This window comes from Leuciscus leuciscus, assembly GCF_965113295.1.
Source record: "Leuciscus leuciscus genome assembly, chromosome: 19".
In the NCBI taxonomy this organism is placed as follows: domain Eukaryota; kingdom Metazoa; phylum Chordata; class Actinopteri; order Cypriniformes; family Leuciscidae; genus Leuciscus; species Leuciscus leuciscus.
Genome location: NC_138743.1, coordinates 30,520,317 through 30,538,865, shown reverse-complemented (window position 1 = coordinate 30,538,865; position 18,549 = coordinate 30,520,317). Strand labels below are relative to the sequence as shown.

At 38.3% G+C, this 18,549-nt stretch overlaps 1 protein-coding gene across 4 annotated transcripts in view; it reads right to left on the bottom strand.

The window, feature by feature from the left end:
- The window catches only part of kif26aa (kinesin family member 26Aa), a 79,094-nt gene that overhangs the window by 15,323 nt on the left and 45,222 nt on the right, over positions 1-18,549 (bottom strand). For 2 of the 4 annotated variants that reach the window (XM_082148369.1, XM_082148370.1), the window contains exons 5-8: positions 7,003-7,192; positions 2,697-2,888; positions 1,020-1,113; positions 76-338 (exon numbers count right to left, since the gene is read on the bottom strand). In XM_082148369.1, the coding sequence (XP_082004495.1) occupies positions 76-338; positions 1,020-1,113; positions 2,697-2,888; positions 7,003-7,192 (739 nt within the window). The other 2 variants (XM_082148371.1, XM_082148372.1) reach the window with 2 other exon arrangements.

Sequence of the window (18,549 nt, the reverse complement as noted above, 5' to 3'; positions counted from 1 at the left end):
ACACAATGCTCTATTATTTGAGCTACAGGAACATTATGTAGACCTACACATGCTAAAAAACAAACTCTGATGCACCTGGGATCCACAGACTGGGTCCTCTTTCAGGGAAATTCCTGCTCCCTGACTGTCCTGGGAAGTCCCTTTGGAAAAGTCAGCCAATAGGTCTCTCAGCACCTCCTCCCTACCACAGATTTCCACAGCGGACACACGGATGGAGAATCGTGTGCCGGCCTTCTCTTTCCTTTCCTCAATGAGCTTGAAGAGCCAAGATATAGCACAGGGTGCCACACCTAAGCTCTGTGTAGAGCTGTCCCTGCCGATCATGGTGTAGCTTTTGCCTGTGAGGTAAAGGTGAACTATGGTGAGCTGGCATTGCTGATGTAAATAAGCGAGCAGCATTTGTCAACACTATGACATTGTCACCTGATTAACTTAGCTTGACTTAACTACATAATGATATAAGAGCAGGTCTATAATGAGATTTGTGTTAAAATTAGCAATGTGCATGTAAAACGCCCCTGAGCTAATAAAATTAACCCAACAGGATGTTAGTCATGAGAGAATATATAACGCTAAAGCAGAGCAAATGAGAAGCCAAGCTAACTATGGGGGATTTAAGCAGCGCGGTGGGAGGCACACAGTCTCTCACAGTGAGGGGCTCAACAATAAAAGTAGAGAGAGAAACTGAGCACTTTTCAAACACAGAGTGTAAAACGGGGGCACTTTGTGTTCAACAAACTGCTATTACTGCTCAAACACATATGCCCTCTCTGCGTTTTCCTCCTTGCTAGGCAATTTCAAGTGCAGCCAAAACATTTGTGTATTTCGCAACACTTTGCCTTTCGCCTCATGTGAGTAATGGCTACTCCATCTGAAAATGGATTCTGAACAATGCATTTTCTTTCAAAGCATGAGGAGTTGTGACAGAGGGAGGTGGGTTATCATAACAATAAAGTTAATTACTGTAAAAAAAGAAAGAAAAAAAGTGGGCTACTAGGTTTAAATAGATGTTTACTAACCGAGGTTGGCTTGACCAAAACAGAAGATGCAGCCATCTGCCCCGTTGACCACAGACTGGATAACCTCTGCCACTGTCCCTGAGCATACCTCCGCCTGAGGATACAAACCCAAATTTAAACATCAAATCAAACCGTTTTCAAACCAGACAGACAGAATGATAGATAGAACGACAAACAGAACAATACATAAAATGACAACAGAGAGAATGACATACAGACAGACAGATCAATAGGCATTATGACAAACAGAGATACAGACAAAACGAGACAGATAGAATGACATACAGACAGACAAAACAATGGACAGAATGACAGACAAAACGAGACAGATAGACTGATAGACAGACAGACAAAACAATGGACAGAATGACAGACAAAACGAGACAGATAGACAGACAGACAGACAAAACAATGGACAGAATGACAGACAAAATGAGACAGATAGACTGATAGACAGACAGAAAAAACAATGGACAGAATGACAGACAAAACGAGACAGATAGACAGAGACAGACAGACAGACAAAACAATGGACAGAATGACAGACAAAACGAGACAGATAGACTGATAGACAGACAGAAAAAACAATGGACAGAATGACAGACAAAACGAGACAGATAGACAAAGACAGACAGACAAAACAATGGACAGAATGACAGACAAAACGAGACAGATAGACAGAGACAGACAGACAGACAAAACAATGGACAGAATGACAGACAAAACGAGACAGACTGATAGACACACAGACAAAACAATGGACAGAATGACAGACAAAACGAGACAGATAGACTGATAGACAGACAGACAGAACGATAGATAGAATGACAGACAGACAGAACAATAGATAGCATGACAGACAAAATGAGACAGAATAATAGAACGACAGACAGAATGATAGAACTCTAGATGGATAGACTGATAGACAGACAGAACGATAGAATGACAGACAAAACATAACGAGACAGAATAATAGAACAACAGACAGAACAAAAGAACTATAGATGGATGGATTGATAGATAAAATGATAGAAAGATAGAATGACAGATGAGACAGACAGCCAGAACGATAGAGAACAATTCCCTATGTAACATCTTGCTTGTCCTTGCAAACTTTCCAAACAGATGCAGAATACAGTAAGGACACAGATGAAGATTTTAAACCTTGGAATTATGTGTGTGTATTTTGCAGCTTGAGGAAAGATTTGACAGAGTTGTTGTAAGAACAACCTCTGATGTGTGCTCGCTCAAAGCCTCTTTTGTTCTGAACAATGTGGGGTAGTCATTGATCATCAGACCTGATGTTTCTAGAACAGGAAACCCAAAGATTCCAAACTCCCAGAGAGTTCAGGAGGAAGCAGAGAAAAGAGCTCTGTTATCTTTTCCTCTGAGATCACTTCAGGCGCTGTGGGCTCAGAATGATAACCCCAACTCTCCAACTCAAACCTTTTATCTCCCTCACAAACCAAGCAAAGCGGAATAGCTCCCTTACGAATTGCTTTGATCTCAGCATGGATGTCCTGCCAGTTGGAAATCAAATCTATGTATATTTTTGCTTAAAATGAAATTATAAGTACAGGCAGGACATTGATGAATTCTCTTTGGAATAACTTGCAAAATGCTCACTTATATTACTCCGATTGCCAAAAATGTATGCATTTACACCCCTTACTGTACCTGTGAAGCATCTTGAGTGAAGACGGCATCAAAGGTAAACATCTTTGGGGCGGTGGCAGAGGTGGAGCGTGTGCAGGTGGGTGGCTCACAAAAGGTCAGCTGTTTCTTATGGCCATCTACCTTGAGAAAGGACATGGATTCTGAGGTGTCTCGTGATCCTTTGGCAGGGCATATCCGCACCATTACTTTCACCTGCAAAGCACACAATTACATTCAAATCATAATTATATATTATTACATAATTTTATTTGTGACAAGCTTGAACTTGCGGCTATACGGCTTTAATTGCAACATCCTACCCGCTAATTCTCGCAATTATTGAGTGGTTTGTTGCAAGAACTCTTGCCAAGCACTCCCCTCATACTGGCAACTTGGAAAGCATGTAATCAGCAGAAGATGAATGTCGAGATTCCCAAAGCCCTTCTGTCCCCACAAGGGAACATCCTGCTGTAAAGTGTGGCTGGATTCACAAAACAGACTTGCCATGTTCTGACCAGACACTTCAAATCAAGATGAAACTGATCATCCAAGCATAAATATTAAGGAGCACAAATGTTTTTAACATTGATGATACTAAGAAATGTTTCCGTAGGATCATGTGAACATTGGAGTAATGGCTGCTGAAAATTCAGCTTTGCCATCACAGGAATAAATTACAGTTTAAACTCTAAAATAGAAAACTGGTATTTAAAATTGTAATAATATTTCACAATAGTATTGTTTTTAATACAATACCCTAACCGTTTGAACAGTAGTGTACTTTAGAAGCATTCAGAAGTCAAAACCTGGAACATGGCACAAAGAACTTGGAAAATTACAGACATTCACAAGTGACCTTCAAAATCATGACTAAAGTTTCTTACATCGATAGCAATGTGGTAAAGCTATGGTTATTATGTTGGCCATTGTTAATTTCCATCTCTAGGGATACTGTTATGCGCCAGTGCTATTTTCAGTCTAAGATAAATGCTTTTGGTTATTAAAAGCATTTAAGCTTTCTAATAAGGAAGCCATCTTCCTTATTAAATTAAAAAACTTCATTTAGGTGCCATGTCTGATAAAGTAACATGAACTATAATCACTATGAGACACATGATGGACTTAACACACTAAAGTTCCAGAAGGTAGGGTTACTGAAACTTGCATGCAACATCTATATTTTGATTACAGTCTTAAACACAAGCAAATGAACGATAGCAAAATGAAACACATTCCGCACGACTGAAGCAGAGCAGTTTATTATCACACCTACTCAGTGAAGCAATAATGTACTTGACTGTTAGTGTTTAACGCCTTATTTTATAGCTCTGCCACTAGGGACACTTTTAGAGTAGACAGCAACAAACAGCCCCTGAAGTTTACAGTCCTCCACTGAGATAAAGTATTCAATTGGCAGACAATATGGATCTCTGTTTCCTGATCACACTATGTTCTGTACTCATAGTGACACGTTTGGCATTAATAAAGACTGTTACAGACTAAGCTTTCCCTTCCAAGAAATAGATATAAGATCAGCATCCTTTTAAAGGATGCCTTGCCTAGGCAAGATAAAACAAGACCAAATTAAAATATAAAACACTTTCACAACTATAAAATACTTTTACAACAATAAAACATTTTTACAACTTGTTAAGACGTGTTAGTATAGAACCATAATTTTCATTTAGCAGCATTTCCAACATTAAAATAAAAACTAAAATAAATAAAATAAGTAATTTAATTGCAACCGAATCTGACAGCAAGTGATCGCCATGTGTTTAAAAAGAACAGCTTTGACATTATGATAGAAATTCCTTTTGTGTTTAAATTACGAGTTTCAAGCAAGTCGCTTTCAATGACACAATTCAAAAAACGAAGTCGCAATAAAAATAGAAAAATGGAAAATCAAACAATTCCCTTGAGTGGAAAAGCACCAGTGATTTGTCATTCAGTCATTTCCACACAGATTAACTTCCATTAGCGCTGCCTTCTCACAATCACCTGTTCCTCTCTACCTGCCATCTTCTAAGCACTTTGACATTTCCTTCCTCCAAAAATAAAGAAAATGAAAGCGTTCATATACCCATTTCCTTCAAAAGTGCCTCAAAATCAGCAGGCAACACACTTCAACTCAGTGGGGCTTATTAGCAATCACTTCACTGTATTTTTCTTGATAAACCTCATTAAAAACTTGCAGCTGCTTGCCTTTGGTGTGACTTTAGACAACTTTTAATGCATATTGAGCACATTTTCTAATGCTGTGTATGCACAATGCAACAACACGATCAGGTGCACAATTAAGGGAAGGAAAATGATTTATTTACCTAGTCTTCCAATTGCAATGGATATGATGATGTAATAAACTCCTCTTGAGATTTTGAGGAACAAGTCAGGTGACCTCACTGTTCTAAATGAGCGAATCGCCTCCCTGCAGACATGACGCCATAATAAACCTGCACAACCTGCTGGTGTTTATGAGTCAGCAGTCTATTATAGCATCTAATGCTAAGAACACACATCATCCTCTTACTTTCCCACTGAGAAGTCATCTTAAACCAGAGTCGAATGGGTCCCATCTCTTTGAATTTATTTAGAGTGCATGACCTGTGCTGGAGGAGGGTCATATATGGGTCAATGCAATCTTCCTTGTCTTTTAGACCTCCTGGGGGTGTTAAGAAAAGGAATGAGTTTGTTACCCAAAATAGCAGCAACATGCTGAGATGCTCATGATGCTCAGAGTCCCATGAGAGAATATATATGGAACTGTCAGTTACATGGCAAGATACAGCAGCATATGTACAGATGTTTCAGAGAAGACAGTCAAAAGACACGGCCTCAGATCATTATGGTTAGCAGGTTAATATTAAGCAGATGCTCTTTATACAAAGTGACTCAAAGTACACTAATTGCAGTAATAGTTCCCCTGGAGCGACCTGAGTGCTTTGCCTAATGGGTACCAGTGTGCTTTAGCATTACAGTGAACTGTCCAGACACTGAGAATTATGGTGTTTTTAGAGGCAAAACAAATGGTCAACTCAACCCTGTATTGTCTGTGAGACTACACGAGGGAGATATAGGAATTCACAATAAATCGGCACCATAACGCTCATTGGCGTTGGCCAATATTATAAATGTTTAACATTTAATTGGGATTGGTTGATATTTAATACTGTTTTTACATTTAGATTACGTTTGCTGTCATTTAACGCTCACTTAAAGTTCAATTTTAGTTTAAAAACACTGTTAAATGTATCTTAAGCAAATCTCAAAAATAAAAATAATTTTCATACTGTACATTACATTTGTGGGTATATAAGTTGGGATGTCTAAAATTCACATGTAGAATTTCAAACAATTTATTTTAGTTTTAAGTGTTTTATCTTTTATAAATTCAGGCAAAATTGTATAGAAGTTTAATATCTGCATTTATCGGTTGTCAGCCATAATAATTATCAGCTTATCGTATCAGACATATGGGCATTTGAATACTGTGCATCCCTAAGGAAGATTAGTTTTATTAGTGTAATCTACTTCACTGTAATGCTCACAAACAGACAAGTTTTGATACTAAACTTCAGCATTGAGACTAAACAATCAGCATGGGCCAGCAGGGATGTCAGTTTGCTCATTTTAGCCCTGCTATCTTAAAACTGACTTACAATCCCAAAAAAACATCTGATCTGTTGATTGTTTTTCATTTACTTATAGGGAATCACCAAACACAATAATCCAGATGACAAAAAGTAATGCTCATAATTCTGGTGTTCAAATAATCCAAGATTGAGAAATCCAGAAATGGCCACTGGACTATCATAAGCATTTCTATACTGTCTATACTGTCCAGCACTAATAAACAGCCCTATTCTGAGAGAGAAATATGTCTTTTATCCAAATGCCCCCTGATGTCATTCTCTGACACTTCTGTTTTCATACATAGCTTTTCCCACTCCCACGGCCTCTCAGTCACTTGCAGCGAGGAATGCTGTCTGGCATTCTGAAGGAGCTTCTTGGAATTCCAACAGCCTGGGAATCAGGACAACTGGGCCAACCCATGCTGTCACACACAGTCTGCTTTGATGGTCACCCGAGAACAAGCCAAATCGATAAACCCACTGAGAATTCTTGAGCAGAGGGCAGCCAGAGGTTTACACATGATGTCATTTTAATAAAGAAGAAAATTTGTTTCTGCAATTATGACGTATAAGCTTTCATGTTAACATGGCTTTACGTATTTTTCACTTTGAGATTACAATAATTTTGACAAAATGTTTGGATCATTTTTTATAAATCAGAAAGCCTCTGAAGAACTGGTATGACTTTACTGTACCTTTCCCATCCCGGGGCTGTCCTTGGCCTTTGACCCTGCCCTGAGGAGACATGGGGGTACAGGCGGGGGCGAGAGCTGCAGGGCAGAGCTGAAGCCATCAGTGTAGAAGAACGGCTCTTCTGGGTCAGGTGGGGAAGAAGGAAGCGGCTGAGGCTTCTTCCGTTTGGAGAGGTTCAGCTTCTGGGCAGCCCTAGGAAAGAGCAGCAAACAAAAAGTTAGGTCAAGGAGTCATGTCCAGAAGGCTCTTTCCGCATTAGCCCTGCATTGCTATACAGCTTCATATCTGTCCTCCAAAGATTTGAGATGAACACATTTTGAAAAGTCTATGACAAACCAGCAGCAAAGAACTGCACATAAAACTACACTTATACACAAATACTTAAAGGCTGCATTTATGTAATCAAAAATACAGTCAAAACAATAATACTGTGAAATATTATTCCAATTTAAAATAATTGTTTTCTACTTTAATATATTTTGTAATGTAATTTATTATTGTGCTGGCAAAGCTGAATTGTCACAGTTACTCCAGTCTTCAGTGTCACACAATAAACATTTATTATTATTATAAATTTCAAAAACAGTTGGACTGCTTAGTTCTTTTTTATGGAAAAAACTCATATAGTTAATGGTTCATAAAGACATAATGTCTTTGTTATTTCTAAAAATGCTACAGTAAATGTTTTATTTTAGGTTATGGTTAGCCAAAATAATTATAATTAGCTACATAGCCAAAAGTATGTGGAGACTCCTAAGTTTGGCTTTCCAATTTAAGTTAAATCTTAAAGGGTTAGTTCACCCAAAAATGAAAATTCTGTCAGTAATTACTCACCCTCATGTTGTTCCAACCCCCGTAAGACCTTCGTTCATCTTCGGAACACAAATTAAGATATTTTTGATGAAATCTGAGAGCTGGCTCACTCCTCCATAGGCTTTTAAAGACGTTATAACTTGCTGGCCCAGAAAATGCATTAAAGACATCGTTAATATAGTCCAAGTGACTACAGTGGCTCAATCTTAAGTATATAAAGCGACGAGAATACTTTTTGTGTGCAAAAAACAAACAAAAATAATGACTTTATTCCACTATTCATTTCCTTCTCTCTGGGCCTCGAGTTTTTTCACGTAGGACACGCATCACACACATGACCAGCGTCGGCCAATAGTGAGCCTACGTGTGACGTGCAACACAGACGCGCTGCGCAAAAACACTATGTGAAAAAACTTGAGGCCCAGAGAGAAGGAAATAGGGGAATAAAGTCGTTATTTTTGTTTGTTTTTGCGCACAAAAAGTATTCTCGTCGCTTTATAAACTTAAGATTGAGCCACTGTAGTCACTTGGACTATATTAACAATGTCTTTAATGCATTTTCTGGGCCAGCAAGTTATAACGTCTTTAGAAGCCTATGGAGCAGTGATCCAGCTCTCAGATTTAATCAACATTATCTTAATTTGTGTTCCGAAGATGAACGAAGGTCTTACGGGGTTGGAACAACATGAGGGTGAGTAATTACTGACAGAATTTTCATTTTTGGTGTGAACTAACCCTTTAATGTTATACCATGCAATGGCATTCTCAAGAATTGTGTGCTTCCAACAGATTGTGGAGCACCCTTTTCCATACAGAAATGTTTTGAGATTAATTGGAACAGTGAGTCAGACTCCATCACTCAACAGCAGTTCCTGACCCTTACTGTGTAAAAGTGCATCCATGTTCCAACATCTACTGTAGTAGAAGCCTTTTAGGAAGGACACGATATTGAAAATTAAGTGTTCAACAAGCACATATTGGTGTGGTGTTCGGCTGTCCAAGTGCTTTTTGGTCATACATGTGTGGTAATGGTAAAAAGCTACCTAAAGCTGTGTGTTTTCCAGCTCACCATTCATGTCTTTATGCCTGCTAGCATGAGGCTGAAGGGCTTGAGTAGAAAAGATTGAGCTCATTAAATGCCTCACTCTTCCTCACATTCTCTCTCTCTCTCTCTCTCTCTCTCTCGTCTCTCTCTCTCTCTCTCGTCTCTCTCTCTCTCTCTCCTCTCTCTCATTCTCTCTCTCTCTCTCTCTCTCTCTCTCTCTCTCTCTCTCTCTCTCTCTCTCTCTCTCTCTCTCCTCTCTCTCTCTCTCTCTCTCTCTCTCTCTCTCTCTCTCTCTTTTCTCCAGCTCCTTCACCACAGCCTCTTCAGGGGTCAAAAAATCACACAGAACACTGTGTAATTACAGTCTCCATGAAGGACACAAGAGGAGGCCCCCACAGGAAATGTGTATGTGCTATGCATTATAAGGTGTGAGTGGATGTGTGTGCAAACACACATAAATTACAGAAAGAAATTATCACTGAGCATCATCACCCATGTGTATGTTTAAATAGGGAATAAAGCACTATTAAGTTAGCATTTTTGGGTAAATGGAGAAAATGTAATGCCAATAAATAGCCTCAATAAATAGCCTATACATTGACAGCCGTAAAACTTTGCATAATACCCTCCTGTGACCCAGTGAATAGACTTTTGTCACTGTAGTGGACATTATATTTTACTGAATATTTAAAACACAATTTTAAGTCTGGATGTCCTGTAAACAGCACATTCAGGGGCTTTTCAGAGATATCAAATGTTTAGAGGTTTCAACATGACAACAACTTCTGCTTGGTCTTTAAAAATGACTGAAATTAATTTAGAGATCAAATTTATCACACTTATGGAAATATGATAATATTTTGTAATTATCATTTAAATCTGACCTCATTTTCAAATTGTTTGTCAAAGTCAACATCTCAGGACAATGTTATGGGGTTTCTAATCAAAATATGACTTTGTTGCATAACAGGGAATTGGTTTCATACATGTCCCCTGTAGTGGAAACCAGGACTTAAATCATGTTTATCGGGCATTTTGGGCAACAAAACAAGCGAATTGGAAAATAAATTATATAAAAATATTCCAATGAAATATTAGATATTATTATGAAAATGTTGCCAATTATTACTCTCATTATTACACTTCTTCTTTCGTCACATGTTGCCCCAAGAACACATATGCAAATTAGACACAGTGTAGATACATTGTATTGAATGGGACTACCTATTTACAGCCATTTTACATATTGCATAAAGTAAAATGGTATATCAATTTATTCAGTTATATCTTTCATAACATAGTTGAGAATCATCTTTTTACAAAGTTTGGTAAAAAAAAAAAATCAATTTTGTGAATGAAAAAAAAAATATCATTGTTTTTGCCTATACATGCCATTTTATGTCTTTCTTCTTCTTCTTCTTCTTTTAAAGTCCTGGTGTTCACGACAGTGGACATAGCATAACATAAGAATAAAATATAATAATATATTTTTATTATTTATTTTTTATAATAATAATTTTCCTCCATTTGTTTATTATGCTCTAAACAATGTAATGATATAGAAAAAAATACTCAATTTAAAAAAAGCATTCATAAAATGATTAATAATCTAGAAATGAACAAATGAAAATATTTTTTATATAAAAAAATATATTTTCTCACCAAAGCCAGAACATTTTAATTCTCATTTTTTTAATTCTCATTTGGCACTTGTCGAGTGTTAATTTTGGACTCTGGGTGTGAATGAGGCAGAGAGACTGAGAGTGAAAAAGAAGAGCTTGTAATAGGGGGCATAAGAGGTTGGAAAAAAATACTTGAGTGAGAGGAGGAGGGTTTTATTAATATTAAACCCATATGGAGACAAAGCCTCTTTTTTGCCTCCTCCTCTACACACCTCACCTATTCACACACACACACATACAGCGCCTCCTCTAACATAAAGAGGAGACCTACGCCCACATGTAGGGCAGAGAGCCGCATTCACAGCGTCTGGCTGCACGACAAATGCTTTACAAGCTCCTTATGAAGCACAACACAGTCTCACACACACAAAAGATTGAAATATCAGTCAGAAGCGAACAGAGGTGAGTGACCAGAGTGGGAGAAAAGTAGCATGGTAGAGTGAGCTCCGATACGCTAGGCTGGGCTTTATCCAGATGCACCCACCTGTTAAATCTCCCTTTTCTGCCCAGCAGTGAGCATTCTCCCTCTGGATTTGCTACCGCTGCCAGTTTTACTGCAGGTGAGGTTTTAGGGTTGCAACTGAGAGCAAACCAATGCACTGTGGTTACTAAAGCACTTTTACAACCTTAATGATGCATACTTAGGTATTGAACAATGAAGCAACACATTAGAGGGATTCTGTCATAATTTACTCACCCTCCTGTCACCTATGTGAATTTCTTTCTAATATAGAATTTAAAAAAAAATACTTTGGAAAATATCCAAAGTGTTGTTTTGGTATAGAGAAAAGCAATTGAAGCATTCTCAAATATATGTTATTTTGTGTTTTGCAAAAGAAAGAAGGACATTTAAAAAGACAGTCTAAAAAAATCAAAACCCACATCCTTGGACCAGTTAAACTGCACAACACATGTAACGGTAAACGAACAACTCAAAAGAGTGCATTATACTTACAGTTCTCTCCAATCCATTATCTCAGTTCAGAGGTCATATCAGCACAGCAGTGAGAAAAGCAGCTTTTTAACTTGTTCATTCCAGATCCTGGTAAGAGCACTCCACGGCTCCCGGCACATGTGAGAGCAAGGCGGGGCGGGTGCGGAAGGCGTGCTGGAGACGGGGGGCTAGAGGTGTCTGCTGGAGGACGGGGCAATGTGATTACTGTCACTGTCATCAGGGGTCCATTTCAATGCAAATTCCCAGACGAGGAAGTGGGTACAGGTGCGACGAGATGAGAGTGGCAAGTAGCTGATGTCAGAAAACGCTCATGATGACCCCAAAACTTTTCTGCGGAAACAGGCGGGTAGGTAGCGCTCCTGCAGTGAAGCATTTTTCCGCCACACACTATTTCCACAGAGCGCGTCACCAATGGTTGACTTCTCAAAGTTTAGCTCTTCCGTTCACCTGTCGGAAACTGATGTGTTCGTAACCCAAAACCGATCAACTTTTCATCTTTCTTTTCCAGTTCCCTCCAAGGTAGCCCTCACTTCACATCTGCATCGAGGCTGGGCGGGGGCACATCGTCCCTCTCTGCTGCGTTCCTTTCCTCCACTCTTTTGCGTTCCTCTCTGCCACTAGCCCATTGACAGAACTCCCAGGGAAGACAGCGGAACAGGCAAATCCCCTGGGATGAGGGGAAAAAAGAGTCGATTCCTGCTTCTGCTGTTGCTGGGAAACCCTGGCAGAAGTCCAACGGTCCTCTCCGTCTACTCTCCGCGTCTCTCCCTCAATCTGGTGAGTCGCTCTCACTTCTCCCTCTCGATTTGCTGCACTCACTCTCTCCCTCTCCTCTCCTCTCCTCAGCCCAGCCCCCTTTCCATTCCCCTCCCAGACACAGTGTCAGTACACAGCTGCTGTGCAAAGCACCACTGATAGGCAGCATGCTCCGCACACACTTGTCTGCGCACGCACACACACATTCTCTCTTTCAAATCACACGAACACTCTTCGCTGACGTGCAAAGCATGCACTTTCACACACACTGGCATGAATACTTCATGAGTGCCGAGGAGCCCCCTTTCCTCATTCTGCTGGACTTCAAAGAGACTGAGTTAGTGTGTGTGAAACAGAAGCAAGGAAACAGTATAATAGTGTCTTCCTGCTCTTACACGTGTCAATCCGTTTCCTATTATTTACATAACAAAAAGAGACCAAAGAGCTTAGATGAAACCTATTACAGATGATATTGTGACAATTGTGTGAAAATCTGTAATCTAATCTGTACTTCTAAATCCATTTTTGCCATTCAGTGAAAGTCAATGGGGTCCGAAACAACATTGGACCCCATTGACTTTCTTTGTATGGAAAAACAAAACAAAACAGAGACATTTTTCAAAATGTCTTCTTTTGTGTCCCACCGAAGAAAGAAAATCATATAGATTTGGAATGAAATGAGGGTGACTAAATTGTTGTTTTTGGGTGAACTGTTCTTTTTAGGAAGGTGATTAGAAGAATACAAATAAGGGCTGGTTAGATGGATGGATGGCAGCACTGATGGATAAATCAATGGCGCAAGATAAAACAAACAGGTGTGCTGCAAGATGTTAATGAGGACATTAGCCCGCAAGCAAAGCTACAGACCTCCACTGGTTCACTAATAGTCAGAAAACAATGCTGTTAACTATTAACTATGCAGGCCCAGCCTTTAGGTGCTTGGGGAAAATAAGAGTGCCAATTAACATGTAATATTTATGTGTGTGTGTGTGTGTGTGTTTGGGATGATGAATTGGGGAATGAGGTGGACTGAAAGAAGAGAGATGTTCTGTTCCAGCAGAAAGTATGACATATGGCCTTGCAGGACTTAGTCAGATAGCTTTGTCCAATAGTGGATTCACCTGCTTTGAGTCGCCATTCCCTCAACAATTTGTAATATGGCCATTGGTCAAGCTGACAATGCAATAATAACTCTGTGTTTGTAGGTGGGTGAGAGTTTGTTTCAGTGCCTTTCCAAATTTGATTCTCTACAACAACAAAAAAAGTATTGATCTTCCCAGTTTTTGAGTTTTAAAAAGGATTCAAAATAAAAAAAAAAGCCTTTTTTGTCTTTTCTTTTAACAAGTAACAAAGATGTGACAAAATGTTTAAATGTCAACTGCAGCCCATTTTATTCACATAATTTGATTTACATGCATGTAAAGAAGAATATTCAAAAGGCAAAAAAAGATGAACACTTCGTAAATCATTCGAATACGCTGATTTGGTGCTCAAGAATAATGTGAATCAGTGTTGAAAACAGTTGTGCTGCTTAATATTTTTTTGGTGGAAACTGTGAAAGTCAAAAGAACAGCATTTTTTTAAATAGAAATCTTATACATCTTTACTGCCACTTTTGATCACTTCTGCTGAATAAAAGTATTAATTTCTTTCTTAACTGACCCCTAACTTTTGAACAGTAGAGTACATGCATTAAAATAGTAAAAAAAAGGTCAATTTTGAGTGGCTTCTTGCCCACTGGAGTCTCGTCAATGTATGTCAAGCAAAAGCCAACTTTGCAACCTGGTCATTAGCTGAGACAGCCTTTAAGTTACTTAAGGACAATTTTTCACCAACCTCTATAATCCCCTTACAGCCTGTCTTGAAGCTCATTATGTGACTAGACATATAACACATCTTCATTTCCCACACTTCATTCCTCTCCTTTATTCTCTTCACTTCAGACAACTGATCAAGAAAATCCTAAGCAAACCATGGCGGCAGATCAATCTAAAAACAGTGTCAGAGGTTTCTGTAAAGCAGTAAAGCAGTCAGAGGTTTCTGCAGCTGAAAAAGAATAGGTAAGAAGTCTTGTTGACCCTCAGTCTGAGTGGGAAAATCAAGCTTTTTGCTAATTATAGCAAAGAGTTATATTTCAAATATCAAATTATGTCATGAAACTCTAGATGGCACAGGCTGACGGGTCCTTAATGCAACCTGATGATATTTACATTGTTAACCACATGGCACAAACTGATTGGTTCCCGTTGCATCTGCAGCCAATGAGCTTGCTGCTTAACATTTAAATAGCTGGTTAGCGTTCACCATAGCAGTTTACAGCGTGCTTTCAAAGTTCCTCTGAGACCCTCCATCTTCCCCAGCTCCACCTGTATACTGTATATCTGCTATGGGTCATTTTATATATGCTATTTGTGCAAGCAGAATGTCTTACATGTTCACCGCAGCACATTGGTGTATGTATTGGCAGTAGAAAGTCCCTGTATTTACTCTGCAGCAGCAATAATAACACCAATTATAAACAGCAGCAGCGTAGCAAATCTATTCCAAAACCAAAAACATTAATATTGTCATATCCATTAAAAATCTTTTGTGTTGTCATGATAGATATATGTATAACAAATTCCCACACTGAATCAATAAAAGGCAAGTTGACGTTGGAAAGAAGTTTCAAATGACTTTGGGCAGTTGTCACTACATGGACTGAAAAGCTGCTGTTAAACTGAAGAATACTGCTGAAGACCTCCAGCAAAGATGACCCGAGCTCTACAAATTTAAACAGAAAATTTTAAATATAGTGTCACAGACAATCAGTTATCTTTGTCTTAGTTGCACTTTCGTGGACTTTTAGGTTGTATTCATTAGTACCTGTTTTCCTTTGTTTGGTTTTGGTATGAGTTGTCATGGAGATTCATTGAATCATCACGTCTTTGTATTTAAGTTGCAGTCTTTTCAGTTCTCATTTGTCCAGCAACGTCAATGCATAGATTACCTTCTGTGTGGAATATTTAAGCCTTTTGACCCTGATCTTCATCTTCCTTTGATTTATACAACCCATAAAGACATTTAATCAGTCTGATTATTTATTAAATACTTTTTATACAAAGTGATCTGACATTCTGGCAGATAATTATTTTATATTATAGCCATTAACACAATATTTTATTTAAATAAATAAAAATAACAATAAAATAAAATAAAATAAAACAAACATTTTAAATGCTACAGGTAAAATATTAACTTTAAGTTTGTATTAGTCGACAAAAAAGGTAATCCCAAGATTAGTTAGGATTAGGTAGTCCCAACATTAGTTAACAAAGGAGATCTAACTAACAATATCTGATTTACAGCATTTATTCATCTTTGTTAATGTTCATTAATAAAAATACAAATCTTAATTGTTTGTTCAAGTTAATTCAAAGTGCAGTCACAAATGTTAACAGATATAACTTGTGATTTTGGTTTTAAATGCATTAGTTAATGTTGATAAATTAATTTGAAAAGAGATCAATAAATTCTGTTCATTATTAGTTCATGTTAACCAATGTTAATGAGACTTTTCTACATGACATTCTACAAAAAAAGAAATTTTATTAAAGGGATACTCCACTCTTTTTGGAAATAGGCTCATTTTACAACTCCCCCAGAGTTAAACAGTTGAGTCTTACCGTTTTCGAATCCATTCAGCCGAACTCCGGGTCTGGCGGTACCACTTTTAGCATAGCTTAGCATAGATCATTGAATCGGACAGGACCATTAGCATCTCTCTCAAAAAAATGACCAAAGAGTTTCGATATTTTTCCTATTTAAAACTTGACTCTTCTGTAGTTACATCGTGTACTAAGACCGACGGAAAATGTAAAGTTGCGATTTTCTAGGCTGATATGGCTAGGTACTATATCAAGTTTTAAATAGGAAAAATATCTAAACTCTTTGGTCATTTTTTTGAGAGAGATGCTAATGGTCCTGTCCGATTCAATGATCTATGCTAAGCTATGCTAAAAGTGGTACCGCCAGACCCGGAGTTCGGCTGAATGGATTCGAAAACGGTAAGACTCAACTGTTTAACTCTGGGGGAGTTGTAAAATGAGCCTATTTCCAAAAAAGTGGAGTATCCCTTTTAATTAAATAAAAAAACTGAAAAACCAACATGGTATCTCTAACTCTTTGTATCCTACAATGTACAATATGTTGGTGGCACTGGAATTTAACATAAGACTCCATGGTGATTGGTATTCTCTCACAATGCAGTTGTGACTGAACAAGACTAATCCGCTATGCTGTTTCTTTCCTTTAAATCTCATCGAATATACTCAATCTCTTAAATTATGAAAACAAAAGTCCTCCTCAGTCATGGCATGCAGGTTCTCTTTCATTTCAACTAAATTCCCTTGGTTGGAATCAGCATGAAGCCACTGATTCATATATGAAACACCATTGAGAGGCTTCAATGCCTATGGCTAGAAAAAGATCAGCTTAAAGGGCATTGGGGCTCAATAATTGCTGTGAAATCTAAATGGTGTACCCAAAACACCACGACATCACTCAACACCTTTTTCTTCTTCCCGGCACCTGTGTTACCTGCTGAGCCACCATGTTCTCACTCATTCAGCTCTTTGTCTTAATGTTGTATGGCAGCTGCTTTGAGCTCTTGTCATTATCGATTTCTGCAACATGAATTGTGCGTTGCGACCTTGTCCTGAGGTACACGAGAACCTTTGTCATGTAGTGCCAGGGGGCATTACTTCCACAAATTATGGGGCAGCTCTTTAACACAATGCTCTACATCTGGGTTTGTTGGCGATTATTAGCACATACTTTTGATTCAGCCTGGCAGAACATATTCTGATTCTGTTTGCTGGCAGAGGATGAATACAACAAAGATAGAGTAGAAGCCACTAGAAACCAATTCCAATCAAACATTTACATTTAATATTGTGGCTAACAACAGGTTGAGCTGTTGGCGACATCAGGAGCTACCGGGGCTCAGCTGCTTCAAGGACATGGAAGCTCTACTGATCGAAACCCTGGACCCCCCCGTTTCCCCCTTAGACATAATATGGAGAAGGGGGAGTTCAGTCTGTGGGGTGGAGGCACAACCCCCTTTCATTTTCAAAGGAATACTGCCCGACTGGAAAACATCAAATAGTCCAGCTCAGAGACTCGAGGATCGGCCCTGTCAATATCTGCCTGCCATGTGTCCTTTATTGGTTTTCCTCCCTTCTTTTTCTACCCCTTTGAATGACAATGAGTAGCTAGTATGCATGAAAAAAACTCTTGAAAGGAGGTTAAAATGCAAAAGAAGAGGTGGTTAAAAATGAAAAGCAGGTAATCTCTAGTGATCTTATTAGCATTCATCTATGATGGCACGGGGTGTGAAATGAGAGAGGCAGGATTAAGGGGATGCCTCAAAATCATTAGAGGGCATAAAAAGTGGGGAGACAGGTAAAGAATTACAGAGAGCAAGACAAAAATAGGCTCATTTAAAAATAATTTTGAGATTTGAAAAATAAAACAGAGAGCCCTAAATAAGATCAGACTGTTGTTTATTTTAAAGGGATTTAAAGGGACCAAAATAAATTTGTCCATTTAATGAAAGTTACATTTTGGACCCCATTGAATTACATTGTGTGAACAAAAACATTATTTTAAATATCTTCTTTTATATTCCACAGAAGAAAGAAAGACATACAGTTTTGGAACATTGGGGTGAGTAGATTTTGTCAGAATTATCTCTCTTTTTTTGTGAACCAGACCTTTAACAACAAATTGTGTCTTCAGACTAAACTGACACATATTGAACACTGCTATTTTTAGGCAACAAAAATATAAGTACTTCTTAATATAGTTATTTAAGATCTAATTATATTTCTTCAGAATGTGTTTTCCTTTATACACAGACTGTGAAACTGACTGTTTTCCATCCAAATAAACAAAATAAGAATCGATTCACCATGCTATTTCAAAATTGCCGCCCCCATACAGGGTCATTCCGTGTCAACTCAACCAGAGGTTCCCGGCAATTATTTATTTATTTTTTCAACTAAATAAAAACATATAGGGCCTTTAAAATGAGGACACCAAAATAAATGTTTATTAAAAATATAATATAAACCAAAAATATAAAACGATATTAAGATTTCTTTTATATTTTTTGAGTTACGGGCATGCAAAAAAACCCACAAGGGCCCTATCTTGCACCCAGCGCAATTGACTTTGTACATGCCGCATGTATCATTCCTATTTTGCACCCGCGCACAGCGGACTTTTCCCTCCACAGACGCACGTCGGTAAACTAGCA